The 16,989-nt window shown below is 40.7% G+C and overlaps 2 protein-coding genes across 13 annotated transcripts in view; both read right to left on the bottom strand.

Moving 5' to 3' along the window:
* Nucleotides 1-11,233, bottom strand: part of LOC139553758 (peroxidasin-like) — a 90,087-nt gene extending 78,854 nt beyond the window's left edge. The window contains exon 1 of the mRNA XM_071366405.1: nucleotides 10,977-11,233. Coding sequence (XP_071222506.1) covers nucleotides 10,977-11,161 — 185 coding nt within the window. The 5' untranslated portion in view covers nucleotides 11,162-11,233. The remainder of the gene's footprint in view (nucleotides 1-10,976) is intronic.
* Nucleotides 11,234-12,252: 1,019 nt separating this feature from the next.
* LOC139553754 (myelin transcription factor 1-like protein) overlaps nucleotides 12,253-16,989 on the bottom strand; it is a 168,996-nt gene continuing 164,259 nt past the window's right edge. For all 12 annotated transcript variants that reach the window (XM_071366392.1, XM_071366394.1, XM_071366397.1 and 9 more), the window contains one exon: nucleotides 12,253-14,876. In XM_071366392.1, the coding sequence (XP_071222493.1) occupies nucleotides 14,736-14,876 (141 nt within the window). In that variant the 3' untranslated portion in view covers nucleotides 12,253-14,735. The remainder of the gene's footprint in view (nucleotides 14,877-16,989) is intronic.

Genomic DNA, 16,989 nt, shown 5'->3' with positions numbered 1-16,989 from the left:
TCTGGTTTGCACTTAGTGGGACTATCATTTGTTTTTCAACAGGTTGTGTAAGGCCTATTTGACCAAGAAGGAGAGTGATGGAGTGCGGCATCAGATGACCTGGCCTCCACAATCACCTGATCTCAATCCAATTGAGATGTTTCTAGATGAGTTGGACCGAGTGAAGGAAAAGCAGCCAACAAGTGCTCAGCATATGTGGGAACTCCTTCAAGACTGATGGAAACTCATTCCAGGTGAAGCTGGTTGAGAGAATGCCAAGAGTGTGCAATGCTGTTATCAAGGCAAAGGGTGGCTACTTAGAAGAATCTCAAATATTTATATTATATATTTATTTTTTTGATATGTTTAACACTTTTTTGGTTTCTACATTATTCCATGTTATTTCATAGTTTAGATTAATTCACTATTATTCTACAATGTAGAAAATAGTAAAAATAAAGAAAAACTCTTGAATGAGTAGGTGTGTCCAAACTTTTGACTGGTACTGTATGTCCTTGCAGAAAAATCCAAGTCTCTCTCTCTGCCCCACCTCCAAAGACCTCTCAAATACACCTCTCTCTCTCTCCCTCTCTCTCTCTCTCTCTCTCTCTCTCTCTCTCTCTCTCTCTCTCTCTCTCTCTCTCTCTCTCTCTCTCTCTCTCTCTCTCTCTCTCTCTCTCTCTCTCTCTCTCTCTCTCTCTCTCTCGCTCTCTCAGTCAGGGGATTGTTTAGCTTTCTGACACATGCCCAACTTGGACAGCCGAGGACTCTCTCTGGGCGTGCGTGACTCATACATTGTTAAACAAGAACATGGCAGTCTCCCCACCTCGAAGAACAAGGCCATCTCAATCTCCAAACATGGTTGGAGCTTTTCTTTAATAAGTCTCTGTCTGTATCCTGCAGTGTAGAATCCCACAGAGCCTGAAGGAGTTGGACAGAGCACCGACAGGACCTGAGGGCCATTGCCAATGCAACAGCCTGGACTGCTTCTCAGACATTCAATAGAGAAAGCTTTCACAGGCAGTGTAGCAGCACAGAAAGACACAGGAGACGTGACTGAGATCATAATCAGGGATGACATTCGAAGTAAAGGGATTCCCCATTCACTTTTCTCTATCAGGGTATTGTGTCTTCTTCTCTGACATCCTTTAATGTCTTCATCCAGGAATCTATCTTACCAACAGTCACAAAGATCTTATTAAGCATTATAAAGGTTCATTATGAGGGCATAAAAAAGCAATCCACTTCAGCACCAGACAATTTCCCTCCAATGAGACCATTCACTGACAACATGGCTGCAAAGTATTGATATGCTTGATTTGCAACTATGCACACACAGCCCCTCCTGTACATGCATAAAAACTCCGAAACAAGTCACAAGGGGAGAATCTAACTTTTAGGAGACATCCTTGGTGGAACAATGCTGTAATAACGCTATGACAATGTTCTTTTTAGAGAAATGCTGCAAAAACACTTGTACAACATTAGAATTCAGCAGCCAAGCTGCCCCCCCCTCTCGACCCCGTATAGGACAGCCACAGGAAGAGAGAGGCCAGTGGGGTTCCTTTCAACAACTATCTTCGGCACAATCTCCCTGTGCAAATGAGAAAAGCGTTGCGGATTTCTGGCTTTGCATTCCATAATGCTGCAGAGACTGAACGCCTCACAAAGCCTGACTGCAGCAAATTCCACACAATGGCGCTCCTCTTTTCTCTCCCTCCCTGACTGTCTGTCCCGCTCTCTAACTCACTCATTCAGGCCCCTGCTGTAGGCCATCAGTACGTTTCATGCACGCTAATAATTCAACATGAAACTGATTATGGCAGTAGGCCAAGTATGACATTAGTCATGTAAACACCTTACTCTGCTTATCTTAAACACTTCTTATGGCTGCAATCCCGTTAACGGGATGATATGACAACAGCCAGTGAAAGTGCAGGGCGCCAAATTCAAACAACAGAAATCTCATAATTAAAATTCCTCAAGCATACATGTATTTTATACAATTTTAAAGGTAATCTTGTTGTTAATCCCACCAAAGTGTCCGATTTCAAATAGGCTTTACAGCGAAAGCACCACAAATGATTATGTTAGGTCACCGCCAAGTCACAGAAAAACACAGCCATTTTTCCAGCCAAAGAGAGGAGTCACAAAAAGCACAAATAGAGATAAAATTAACCACTAACCTTTGATGATCTTCATCAGATGACACTCATAGGACTTCATGTTACACAATACATATATGTTTTGTTCGATAAAGTGCATATTTATATCAAAAAATCTAAGTATACATTGGCGCGTTACGTTCACTAGTTCCAAAAACATCCGGTGATATTGCAGAGAGCCACATCATTTTACAGAAATACTCATTATAAATGTCGATGAAAATACAATTGTTAGACATGGAAATATAGATACACTTCTCCTTAATGCAAGCGCTGTGTCAGATTTCAAAAAAAAGCAAACCATGCAATAATCTGAGTACAGCTGTCAGACAACAAAGCAGCCAAAAAGATATCCGCCATATTGGGTAGTCAACAGAAGTCAGAAATAGCATTATAAATATTCACTTACCTTTTATGATCTTCATCAGAATGCACTCCCAGGAATCCCAGTTCCACATTAAATGTTTGATTTAGTTCGATAATGTCCATCATTTATGTCCAAAGAGCTACTTTTGTTAGCACGTTTGGTAAACAAATCCAAAGACATGAAGCGCGTTCCCTAGTTGCCGACGAAATGTCAAAAAGTTCCGTTACTGTCCGTAGAAACTTGTCAAACTAAGTATAGAATTAATCTTTAGGATGTTTTTAACATAAAACGTCAATAATGTTCCAACCGGAGAATTCTTATGTCTGTAGAAAAGCAATGGAACGAGAGCTAACTCTCTCGTGACCGCGCCTCAGAGCCTGTGGCAATCTGCCAAACACCTGGCTCATTCCTCTCTCATTTGCCCCCACTTCACAGCAGAATCCTCAAACAAGTTTCTAAAGACGGTTGACATCTAGTGGAAGCCTTAGGAAGTGCAACATAACCAATATCCCACTGTGTATTCAATAGGGGCTGGGATGAAAATCGACCAACCTCAGATTTCCCACTTCCTGTTTGGATTTCTTCTCAGGTTTTTCTCTGCCAAATGAGTTCTGTTATACTCACAGACATCATTCAAACAGTTTTAGAAACTTCAGAGTGTTTTCTATCCAATACTAATAATAATATGCATATATTAGCAACTGGGACTGAGGAGCAGGCCGTTTACTCTGGGCACCTTTCATCCAAGCTACTCAATACTGCCCTGCAGCCATAAGAAGTTAATCAGCGTAAGGTCATAATCGAAGTAAGCATATGCCGATTAAAGCACCTGTTTTTCTGAACAATCTTTTGAATTATTAGGACATGTCATCACCTGAATCTGAGTTCCAGCTGTGTATTTGATCTGTGTGTGTGCTAGCATCAGCAGCGAAGGCTTCCCTCTTTTGCGCAAATGAAGTGAGCTCAAAAAAACTGAAAGTATGCATCTTTGAAATAGTTCATATACAAACTTTACGGACAAATACATGACGAAGTACAGATGTTTATATTTTTTGTTAAACATTTATTATAATAAAATAAATAAAATAAGAGACATATATTGGAAAGACACCAAGAGACAACACAAATACTATTTACACACTATTCATATATACATAGTCCTTCATATTCTATTCTAAGTAGGGATTGAAAGAGAAATGGTAACCCCCTGTCGGCTGCCTGACCAAATCTACCCAGTAGGGCTCTAAGGACTAAGGAGTCTCGTAAATGTTAAGTCGCAAATCAAGACCATTTTTAGTTTTAGTATTTTTTTTGTTGTTGTACTTTTTACCCCTTTTTCTCCCCAATTTTGTGATATCCAATTTATAGTTACAGTTTTGTCCCATCACTCCCATACGGACTCGGGAGAGGCGAAGGTTGAGAGCCATGCGTCCTCCGAAACACGACCCCGCCAAGCCGCACTGCTTCTTGACACACTGCTCACTTAAGGACAAGGACATCCCAACCGCCCAAACCCTCTCCTAACCCGGACGATGCTGGGGCAATTGTGCTCATGGGTTTCGCGGTCGTGGCCAGCTGCGACACAGCCTGGGATCAAACCCGGATCTGTAGTGACGGCTCTAGCACTGATCAGTGCCTTAGACCGCTGCGCCACTCTGGAGACCCAATCAAAACCATCTTATATAGACGGCAGGTTCCCTGCCTTGTAGCATGCTGTACAGTTCAACTTCAACCCTATCCTGCTTTGAACCCCCAGTGTCTCAGTCAACCTCTAACCACTCAGTCTGTCTTATCACACTCTGTTCAGATCAACCAGCAGCTACTTCTCTGATTCTGGCTGCTCCTGTCAACTATCATGTTTCCGCTGAAGATCAGGTGAAAAACTGACTTGTTGATTCTCCAAACTACAAAGCAAAACCTTTGACCTGAAATTAATTCTGATAGCCTGTGAGAGTGAACCAAAGGCTGAGCCTTCACATTTAATCTCTGATGTTACTTTAACGGTATTAGTCTAATACAGAACAGAGTTTCAACAGGGTTTGTTTGTAGTAATTCCGTTAAAAACACCACATCCACCACAGGGTGTGAGAGTGAAAACGCTAATAAAGGAGCTCATTTGAATACTAAACATTACTTAAAGGAGGCAAACTAGGCCATAACAAGCCACTTTATGAGCTAGCACATTGACACATTTACAATGGACAGACTCCCCTTTGCCATGGCGTTGCCCATGTGTTTATAATAAGGGTTCACTTTCACAATGTTTAACACATTTCTGCAGTGGGTGCCAGGCCATGTGACAACACATGCAGGGCACCACAGAGAAATTAATATACGTATACATAAATAACAAGAGACTATTTGTAAGGCTTCAGACAAGACATCTAAATTTGAAAGAACCAAAAAGGAAACATTCCGTAACAATCCGGTATGCACTTAAATGTCACAGAAACATTCTCCACATAAACCTCACAATTACAAGACAAGCAGACGATATTAAACGGGCCCCGGGGCTAAATTATGAAAGACCGTAGTATCGACAAGCTCCGACGTTATCGGTTCTGCCTACAGTACTGGAGAAATTAAGAAATAAATGTCCTATTTATTATTGCTACATAAACATTACTTGCACATTTTATCTCACCAACCATTTCTAATTTGCAGTAAGATGAAGACATTCATCTATGATGCATTTTCGCTATTCCCAATCCAGAACAGAGATCTCACACACTACAGAACTCTTAACTAGTGACGATGGCGGAGAGAACTAAACGTTAAAAAGTGTGGTTACACTTCACCAGAGTTGATGCTGACAATGCTCATTGCCACAAGTGCAACAAGACTTTTGCTTGTAAGGGCGGAAACACGAGCAATCTGTCCAAACATCTATGGAAAGTGCATCATGTACAGGCAGAGAATAGCACAGTTTTCGACTGCCTAGCATGTAGCTCATCTCTCGTTGCCCGATCTACGTTAGCTATGTATGCTAGCAGTCTAGAGCACACACATGGAGTCAACTCAATTATGAGAACATCGGTTCATGATCAAAAGGAACCATTAGCCAGCTGATTGTTTAGCTATGGGTGCGTTCATAAATTCAATCACTCATTTAAAGATGTTGCAACTTTTTTGTTAAAGTTGCAGCTACAATGAACCAACCCACTCCTCCCTCTAATACCGCTGGTCCAAGCCTAAGACAAGCCCAAAGCCCCTTCACGCTGGGAGCTAGTGGGAGGATGACTGAGGAGAAGGTGAATGACTGCCACCTAGTCATGACCAAGTTCATAGTGAAAGGCCTACACCCCTTTGCAACAGTGGTGATCAGCTCACTGGTCACGATAGCCACCTTTCCTTCCAGTTCTCTGCTGCCAGTGACTGGAACAAATTGCAAAAATTGCTGAAGCTGGAGATATTTCCCTCACCAACTTTAAACATCAGCTATGTGAGCAACTAACTGATCGCTGCAACTGTACATAGTCCATCTGTAAATAGCCCACCCAATCTACCTACCTCATCCCCATATTGTTTTTATTTACTTTTCTGCTCTTTTGCACACCAGTATCTCTACTTGCACATCATCATCTGCTCATTTATGACTCCAGTGTTAATCTGCTAAATTGTAATTACCTCGCTACTATGGCCTATTTATTGCCTTACCTCCTCACCCCATTTGCACACACTGTATATAGACTTAATTTTTTTCTATTGTGTTATTGACTTGTTTATTTTGTTTGCTTGTTTATTCCATGTGTCACTCTGTGTTGTTGTTTGTGTCGCACTGCTTTGCTTTATCTTGGCCAGGTCGCAGTTGTAAATGAGAACTTGTTCTCAACTAGCCTACCTGGTTAAATAAATACAAAATATATATATATATTGAATTGTATTAATTTTTAGGATACAGTAGTATAAAAGGGTTGTATGTTAGTCCCATCACTCCACAATACCATACACAACAACACAATAATTCAATAATGATAATTCATCACATGAAAACGATATGTTTTTTTACTGTAGTGAGATGAGCAAGGCACTCAACCCCAAATATACCGCTCCCTCCAGGAGTTACCTCAGTGACACATTCATTCCTACCTGGTGTGGTGTAGAAAAGGCCAATGTGATCACTGAGCTGAAGGACGTGCCAAAGCTGGCCATCCCATCAGACGGGTGGACCAGCCTCTGTCAGGACCACTATCTCACTGTTACAGTGCAGACCACAAGCCAGGGCAGTGTAAAACAGAAGGTCCTCCACACCAGGGCAGTGTACAAATTGCAAACTGGCGAAGTAGTTGCAGAGGAGATCTCAGACATTCTGGAAGAGTTTGAGATAGAGCAAGATTGTAGCTGTGACTGTTGATAATGCTGGCAATATGAATGTTGCCATCAAGAGGCTACACATCCTAAAAATAGGATGCTTTGCACACACATTGAATCTGGCAGCGCACAAAATCTACCAAATGACTTCCATTGATAAATGGGCAGCCCGAATCAGAGCAGTGGTCCTGTGGTTCAAGAGATCCTCGATGTCCAGAACAGTCTGGAAGGAAAAGCAGCAGCTCCTTGGTAAGAAGCCAGTTCAACCTATTAATGTATTTTTTTTTAATTCCCACACTTAACAATTTAATGCAATACTCAAGTGTGCGGTAATTAAATGTATGTTGTTTTTGTTGTTGTTTCAGGCCTTCTGCAACACTCACTCATCCTTGATGTCAAGACCAGATGGAACTCTATCTAATGATAGAGAGATTCATGGAGCAGTATCCAGCGATCCAAGCAGCAGTCTTGGCCCCACGACTGAGAAAAGCAATGACCTTGGACAAGCTGGACCGTCTGAAGGACGAGGACTTCCATAAGGCTGAGGAGTTTGTCCAGCTCATGAGAATCCTCTATACACCCACAATGTGTCTGTCATGTGAAAAGAATTCCATCTGTGGACAGATCATACCCATCCTCCACAAACTGGAAGAGAACTTCACTGTGAAGCATGAAGATACAACGTTAGTGGCAACCATCAAAGAGAAGGTGTGGGAGAACCTCTCCGAGCGCTATCAGGATGAGGACATTCAAGCCTTCCTGCATGAGGCCACAGCAATGGACCTAAGATTTAAAGGGAGGCCGGTGAGTGACGCCACCTGGGACAGGCTGAGGAAGGCAACTGTTGAGGCCAATGTGACAGGAGCAACACCAGGGCTGTCAGAGTAGCCGGAGCAGACAGACACAGAGCACCAGCAACAAGATGAGGAGCCTGAAGGAGAAGGAGAGGAAATGGAGGAGACAGTCCCTCCATTGTACAAAACAAGGAGTGCCTTGGAGGAGCTGTTCTCAGAGGAAGACAGGGAGTTGAGGTTGACGATCCAACAGGACACCTCGTCCCTCACCCTCAGCGAGCATGTTGACCTAGAGGTTGAGCTCTACAAAGGCCTGCCTCCCATCCCTATGGCTGAAGATCCTGTGATGTGGTGGTGGGAGAAGAGAGCTACTCTGCCCCTCCTCACAAACATTGCAACAAGCTACCTCTGTGCTCAAGCCTCCTCCACCCCTAGCAAGAGGGTATTTTCGACTGCAGGGAACACAATAAACCAGGAGAGGTCCCGACTTCTGCCAGAGAAGGCAAATATGTTGATCTTTCTCCAGAAGAACTGCTAAGAACTGTTAGTCCTTTTGCAGCCTACCTGCAGGCCCCACCCATGTTGCTCGATACCACTGTCTTTTCTTTTGCAGGCAAATATTGTTTATTTCATTTGTTTTACATTACCATCATCACAACATTAGAGTCTATAATAGTGATTTGTTCAAAACACTGCTGTTTCTTTTGCTGTAAATAATTGTTTATTTGATTTATTTTACATTTCAGAAAATACAGCAATGTTAATTTTGTTCTTAATTTGTGTCCGGGTTTTTTTCATAAAAAATAACAAAAATAACCGATAAGAATACCGTTAAAGTACCGGATCGATAAGCAGTATCGGTAAGAGTAGTAATACCATTACAATCTTAACGATACCCATCCCTACTTGTGTCTTTTATGGCTTAAAATGTGCCTTTACAGAGCATTAGCAAGCGGAACAATAAGCATCAACAGCTGTGGGCCTGTGTGTCGGTACAGGCTGAGAGGATTCATGAGCGCTGATGGCAAAATAGAGCTGACAATGTGAAAGTAATCATTCCTCCATTTTAGGAAATCCCAGAGCAGGAATACAGCAGTGTCGTTACAGAGAGGAAGGGTCATTTACTATTATGCCTCAAACAGAGTCCTCAGAGACAACAGCTGAAAAATAAATATGGAACATCAATGGTGGGAGGAAAAAAAGAAAAACCCTGAACGTTAAAACAACGGGAGCATCGGCCACAGGTCCTGGGTGTACCGTATTCCCCTGTTCCCTTCAGGAAGTAAAGGGAAGAGAGATGTTTAGAGTTCAACGATACTTATCTCACATGAGCCACTTACTTTTTGAGATTCTCTTATTCAGTGTACAAATATGTGTGTATGTTTTTTAGCCGGAGTGGTTGGGCCAGGGTCCATGAGTTCTTTCAGGGGTTGACATCAGGAGAGAAGCATGCATTACACACACTGGGTAGAATGGCTAGGCTCAGAGCGTTTAGACACACACACCACATTAGAACTGGGGTCAGTCTGAGCTCCAGCTCCAGCCCCAGCCCCAGCCCCAGCCCCATCCCCAGCCCCATCCCCAGCCCCAGCTCCAGCCCCAGCCCCAGCCCCAGCTGGGTTTCTCAGGGGAGACACAGGCATCTGGCACAAAGCTGCCTGCCCTGCCCTGCACCAACCAAAATGTTCCCCTAATCAAATCCATCACAGGAGAGAACTAGGGAGGGTTTATACGTTTAGAGAGGGAGAGAGAAAGAACGGGAAAGAGAAAGAGGGGGAGAGTGAAAGAGAGGGAGAAAGAAAGAGAGAGAGAGAAGGGGATACTGTGGAAGAAGAGAGAAACTTAAGAGATGGAGAGAGAAAAAAGGGAAGACATATAGAGAAAGAGAGATAGATAGATTGAGAGACAGAGAAAGGAGAAATAGAGATTGAGATTTCAAACAATAACAAAATACATTCCCACAGCTTTGAGGAACCTGGTTGTGGAATGCTGATGAGGAGGAATTTTCACATCAGAGACGGGCACACTGCCAGATCAGGAGAAGGAATGCAACGCCCAGACCGTCAGGGCTTGGCCAGCCAGCATCTCTCCAAATGAACCTCTACATAAAATACCTCCTGTCTCCAACATGCCCACCCAGTCACCTCGGCCTCCCAGCCCTCACAGCCTTCCATCAGCTGACCCAGGTTGGAAGGGCCAGTGTTTTGGTCCTGGGACTGTGGCTGAAATGAGTTAAGCTACGAGAAAGGGATTAGATCAAAATGTTGTATTTTTAGCCTCCATAAGAGTCCATAAAGCCTCCAGAAAGTATGACACAGGACTGGTGTCATAACATGGTTCTACCCACACACAAACATACACACTCACTTCTCTCCTTCAAAGGAGCTGCTTTTAATCCAGCCTGATTTCTGTTTAATACGGCGTAATGTGATCTGCTATGCAGACAGACTTTATATTCAGGGAGATACATATTCCCCACAATCAAGCGTTCCTTCAAAAGAGTGCTTGAGTTCAGTGTGTGCACAATTTACAGTGGAACAATGGGAAGGCAGGGACAGTCGCATTCATGTTCTGACAAGACTGAGCGCAGGCCGGCAGGGCAAGGCGACAGGTGGCTGCTTACTTCAAAGTCCTGCGAGCCAACAGACACATGCTTTCCCCTCCAAAGCCTTCCTCCGTACAACACTCCACACTGACAGATTCAGAAATGTCCAACGGAGGAAGGAAGAAGGAGAAGAAGAAGAAGAAAAGGGGCTCAGACTATGCTCTGATGTCTGAAGCCTTTGCCCTAGTTTCCGGAACAAGCATATATGTATAATTCCCATTTCAGACAGAATATGTGGTATGTTAACTGTAAAAAAAAAAAAAAAAAATGGTTACAGGGTCTGTCAAAATGCAGGAATCATGACTAGGTCTTTGGGTGGATTGTAATTTGCCATGTTTTTTTTTAACCTCCTACCCCTTTCAGATATACCAACAAGCTTGTATAAAAAATCAGGCATGGTAAATTAGTGGAATTTTGGTCTCTGTATGAAAGATGTAAGATAAACCTGGAAAATAAATAGCAGAATCCATCATTGCAACTTTGAATATTGGCAACCAGAATGGTGATCTGTTCCAGAAGAGGATAGCTCTTATGATACTGCATTCTCAACTGTGGATTAAATATGGTAAGAATAGATACATTAACACAATTTAAATGATTCGGCTTAAATACAAACATAAGCGATCGTATGGCCATCGCAAAGAGCTTGGGTTGGTTGTTACTCCTCCAGCAATCCGTCCAGCAATCCGTGCGTTCATTCCGTTCCCTCCATAGCCTACAAACTTTCCCTTTAGATACAATGTAACGTTACTTACAGGATGGTTGTCGATGGAGCGACAGCAGGTACGGTCTCCAGATTTAAATGCATACATCTCACGGTGGTACGAAAACATAAACACCGGCTTGGACAAGAAATGACAGCCTGCGGGCCAACGGCGACCAAAATCAGTACTACCGCGATTAGAAAAGGGGAGAAGAGTTGGCTTGTCCTCAGCGCCATTGCTAGGGAGTCAGCAGCGCAGAGAACACACCGCCAGCTACCCCTCTCGCAGACTAACTACTACATCGGCAGAGTTATTGTAAAGCTGAATTCAGCTGCCTTAGACCCGCTCCCTCCCTCAAAGCAGAGAGAGAGATAAGTAAGGCAGTGTTAAAAGTTATATTGGATCCGGGAGCAAGCCAATCAAGAAACCATGTCAAAGTAGAGTTAGGCCTAATGGAAAGTATGGTTAATAAAATTATACTTTATACATCATCTGTTTAAAAGTTGATTAATGTACTCTTCAATAAACACATCGTACACCATGTATACCACACTAACTCACGTTTCTGGAGTTTCCAGGAAATTGCTATTCACAAGAATTAGGTAATTTTCTGAGCTTGTAATGCACCTATAAATATTTTATTACAATAGTTACCCTGTAATGATGCCGTAAAATGTTGCCAGTTTGTCTCCCACTGGGTGGAATGTAGGACAGACAATGAGTTGATGGGCCCACTCAGCCAAATATGAAAAACATTGCCATACTATGATATGGTTTAAGAAGGATGTTATTACTAGTTCAGGATATGTCTGATAATCCCAGTCTTATCTCCAAATGATTGTGTTACTTTCCATGTATTTACAGCTCATAATAGTAGTTCTGAATATGATGGTTGATGTTCGATACATTTTGTGTTGTATTATAGGTAATTGGGGGATTCCCTCTAACTTCAGTCCGAGACTGACAGGTAAGAACATTTCCATAGGACTATGATGATATACAGTGCTCTGTGCTGCCATCCTCTGGTTTTCATGTGATATGACACTGGGGAGGTATATGCCTGTAACAAAACACCCACTCCACTTCATAGCGGTCTGAATTAACTCCACATTTACCACATGGCATGAAGCGTTATCCTAAGAAAGCTTGATTCTTATTGCAAAACATCTGAGGATTGTTCTGGAATGTGAAATTCAGTAACTATTTTGTGAATTAAAAAAAAAACATGGGAATTAATGCAGCCGTTCACTGAACGCAAAATGTTTAGTGTTCCAAGAATGGTGGGTTTTGAATGAGCATGAACAAGAATGATGACTGACTATCAAACTGACAGGCCTGTGGCAACACAATTTTTTCTTTATTCAGAGTAAGATGTGTCAACATCCAGCATGACAAGAATTGTACAAAGTTCACAATTTAAAAATGAAATATCACAGCAACTTGTGATCTCACACACTTATAGCAAAATTAAAATGTCAACAAATCCATGCTGTGTAGTACAAAAATAAATTAAACTTCAGTTCCACAGAGAGCACAATAGTTTGTAGAAAATCCTGTTTTTGTTCATGATTACTTAAATCAACCTCCAAATGAATAAGTTATAATAAATAAACTCTGATGAATTCACAATAATTTATATGAAAATTCAGCATTCTAATATGTGACACCTTTTGTGTTCCCTATGTAAATAGTCACAGATAACTTTTCTCAAATTTGATATTATGTACTAATGGTAGATGAGCAGCCGGTTTGTGCTTTAAATCCCGTTCAATTGTACTGATAATGAAAATTAATTCAAAAACTGATACTAGGTATTACTCTACTGAAAGCATTACTATATTGTCAAACATCTGCAGACACGATGCTGTGGAGAAAGGCATACTGTATGCAGTCATTGACGATGGAGCCCTAAAGAGGACGTAAAAGTACAATAGACAAGATCAGGTGAATGACAAGCACCTTTGCATTAGCTTTCAAGAAGGCCAATTCTGCACATGGTCGCTAACAACTAATACCACAACATAAAGAGGGGCCGCATACAGACATGAAACTGCATCACCTCATTCAGAGCAGAAGAGTCAACTAGAAGAGTGAATTTCCCACTCTCCAAGCCTAATGGGAAAACAACCTCTTTTTACTTCCTCTTTCTTTTTTACCTTTAATTGATTGACTATTTAATTTGTACAGTGATTAGATATAAAGTGCTGCTGGGGATTATTTAATATTCATATAACATATCAAAATGAAATAGCATCATTGTTTGACCATTTGATTATACAGTATTACTTGTATGGTTATAATCGTAATTTCTGATTCAAATCCCTGTAGTCTCTTTCAGTGGTACTAATTCATCACCTAGTGGCTCTTAGCAGTTATTTGCTCCAATCGTGTGCCAAAGGAACACCTGGAAATTGCACGCCGCCGCATGTTAGGATACTATCTCTAAGACAAGTGCAAATAGTCTACTGGCAAGTGGGGACAATGACCCTGTAAGTCCCGCTCTCTCTCATACTTTAGTATAAATACTCTTTACAAAACCTTTGTCACCCTCCGGTAGGCTCTCAGGTACTGCTTGAGTTTCTGTAGAAACATCAGAACATGGAAACGAAGGTGTCCCTTATGTGCAAAATTGTCTGTAAAGAGAGTGGAACTCATCAAGCATCTTTCATCTTTAAAACTGAATGTTAAACTTTTTTAAATACTTTCTTTGTAATTAAAAGATTTATATAAAACATTTTATTTTATATATAGTAAAAAGATTAATTTGTTCCTCCACCCCTATGTTTATAAACAAGTCATTGCATATACCCAAATATTTTTTTCCTGTAGATTGCATCCCATATCTATAAACATATGATTTAGATATATATTGCTGAGACATTGCCCGATTCTAGCAACAGAAGTTTCGAAATTTTAAACAGAACTAAATACTAAATGCTAGAATGACTCCTGCATACTCTATTGCCATTATATATCACCAATGGGTATCTACAAACACAAAATATCAAGAGCAAATAGTACTTTCTAGATAATGGGATTTTCACCATTGTGTTTCCGTGTCATGATGTTTACAATAAACTGTTACATTCATACAAACATCAAGTCAGTTTCTTTCCATACTCATTTCCAACACATAAAAAATGCCCCCACCTACAGCTACCAAACTTTAAAAAAGAAGACAAAGAATTTTTCAAGCATTGTTAAAAATAAAGTCATTTGCAACCAAGTCTTGCTATTCAACAATCTGCAAACAAGAAAAAACAAACATCTTTAGAATTCCAAAGTCATCCATTGAGGAAAACATCATTGAAAAGTAGCTACCTCCGTGCAGTTCCCCCATTTTTTTTAAACTTTTTTTTTCACTGTCCAGTGCAGCTTTTTCATCTAAAATGCTTCATCATCAAGCACTGAAAGGAACTAATGTCTTATGTTATACAGCTTACTGTTCAGAAATATACACAAACAATGTGCATACATGAGCAGTTAGAAACATTACATCACACTATGTCAGCTCATACAGTATGAAAACGTACAAAAGGTGAATGTTTTCAAAAACTATTTTGTCATTTATTATTATTTTTCTTCAAAGCAAGACCAAAAAGAAAACTCATTATGAATTTTTCTAAGCATAACATTTCTTTTTTTTTAAGAACGAAAATCAATATGTAACACTGTATGCTACGTTACAGCAGCAAACCATGAGGCATCATCCTATCATGTCACTTCAAGCTCTTTCCTGCGAATGGTGATTTCTTTCACTCCTCTTTGAGAAGATGCTCTGTCATTTGCTGGGCTTGGTAGCGGGCTGGGTTACGCTTGGATTCCTTGCACCGCTTGTTTGATGTTTTCCAGCAGGGCTTTGTTCTCTGGACTCTGGTAATGCTCCTGGTTAGTGTACATGTCTGTTAGAGTGGTCACATAAGCATCAAAGTTCTGATCGCTGATCGGCTCCTGTGGAACATTTCAACAACAGCAGAAAGGTGAGATCATAAGAATAAGAAGTGATGAACAGAGAACAGAAGACAGGCCAGAAAATAACTGTCTAAAATCATCCTTTGAGGAGCTAAGACTTACAAACAGCTGTTTTAACAAAAAAATCTAACCATAGATAATAAAACCACTTGAAACAAACTATTCTCTAAACTAGCCCCGTGAAAGTGCCTTTTCATATTTGATTGCTCTAAAAATAAGGCGTCTTGCCACAGGGAAAAGGCTGAGAAGTAGTGGTCTTAGACAAAGATGATCAACACAGAGAAAGATGTCATGCAGTGACGTCCACATTGGGAAGAGAGGGTCATGCTGCAGTGTCTATACACATTTTATGTTTATACACTTTGCAACCAACAAGTGCACTTTTACTTGACTAAAACAAGATTTTGCCATTCAAATAGATGATCATTGAGGTTAGAAAGATTGTAATGAAGGAAAATTCAGGATTTGAAGGGAATCAGGAAGACTGGGGAAAATAAATGGTCATAAGAATGAAATAAAGATGGACATGGGAAAGACATAAGGACATGAATGGGAGAGTTTCTGAACAAGACAGAGAACTAAATCTGCTGACTCTATTATGGTGCCTTTGATGATACTATCATTAGGGCACTGTGTTTTGATGATATTATCATTAAGGCCCTGTGTTTTGATGATACTATCATTAACTTCTTTGGGAACGGGGTCAGTATTGAGTAGCTTGGATGAATAAGGTGCCCAGAGTAAACTACCTGCTACTCAGGCCCAAAAGCTAGAATATGCATATAATTAGTAGCTTTGGATAGAAAACACTCTAACGTTTAAAAAACTGTTTGAATGATGTCTGTGAGTATAACAGAACTCATATGGCAGGCAAAACCTGAGAAGAAATCCAACCAGGAAGTGGGAAATCTGAGGTTTGTAGGTTTTCAAGTCTTTGCCTATCCAATATACAGTGTTATGGGGTCATATTGCACTTCCTAAGGCTTCCACTAGATGTTAACAGTCTTTAGAACCTTGTTTTAGGCTTCTACTGTGAAGGGGGAGAGAATAAGAGCTGTTTGACTAAGAGGTCTGGCAGAATGCCATGAGCTCAGTCAGGCGTGCGGCCGTGAGAGCGAGCTCTGTTCCTTTTCATTTCTAAAGACAAAGGAATTGTCTAGTTGAATCATTATTGAAGATTTATGATAAAAACATCCTAAAGATTGATTCTATACATCGCTTGACATGTTTTTACGAACTGTAATATAACTTTTTTAACATTTTCGTCTGAACTAATTGCTCACGCACTGTGCATTTGGATTACTGGGCTAAACACGTGAACACAAAGGAGGTATTTGGACATAAATTATGGACTTTATCGAACAAATCAAACATTTATTGTGGAACTGGGATTCCTGGGAGTGCATTCCGATGAAGATCATCAAAGGTAAGTGAATATTTATAACACTATTTCTGAGTTTTGTGACACCTCTCCTTCTTTGGAAAATGGCTGTATGTTTTTCTGTGACTTGGCGCTGACCTAACATAATCGCAAGGTGTGCTTTCGCCGTAAAGCCTTTTTGAAATCTGAGACAGCGGTTGCATTAAGGAGAAGTTTATCTTTAATTGTGTGTTTAACACTTGTATATTTTATCAATGTTTATGATGAGTATTTCTGTAATTTGATGTGGCTCTCTGCACTTTCACCGGATGTTTGTTTGAGACAATCTATTTCTGAACATAACACACCAATTTCAAATGAGGTTTTTGGACATAAAGATGAACTTTATCGAACAAAACACACATTTATTGTCTAACATGGAGTCCTGGGAGTGCCATCCGGTGAAGATCATCAAAGGTTAGTGATTAATTTTAACGCTATTTCTGAGTTTTGTGACACCTCTCCTTCTTTGGAAAATGGCTGTATGTTTTTCTGTGACTTGGCGCTGACCTAACATAATCGCAAGGTGTGCTTTCACCGTAAAGCCTTTTTGAAATCTGACACAGTGGCTAAATTAACAAGAAGTTTATCTTTAAAATGGTGTATAATACTTGTATGTTTGAGGAATTTAAATTATGAGATTTCTGTTGCAATTTCACTGGCTGTTGGTTA

This window comes from Salvelinus alpinus, chromosome 25, assembly GCF_045679555.1.
Source record: "Salvelinus alpinus chromosome 25, SLU_Salpinus.1, whole genome shotgun sequence".
In the NCBI taxonomy this organism is placed as follows: domain Eukaryota; kingdom Metazoa; phylum Chordata; class Actinopteri; order Salmoniformes; family Salmonidae; genus Salvelinus; species Salvelinus alpinus.
Note: the sequence above shows the minus strand (reverse complement) of the source record. Positions and strands in the feature narration are given on the sequence as shown.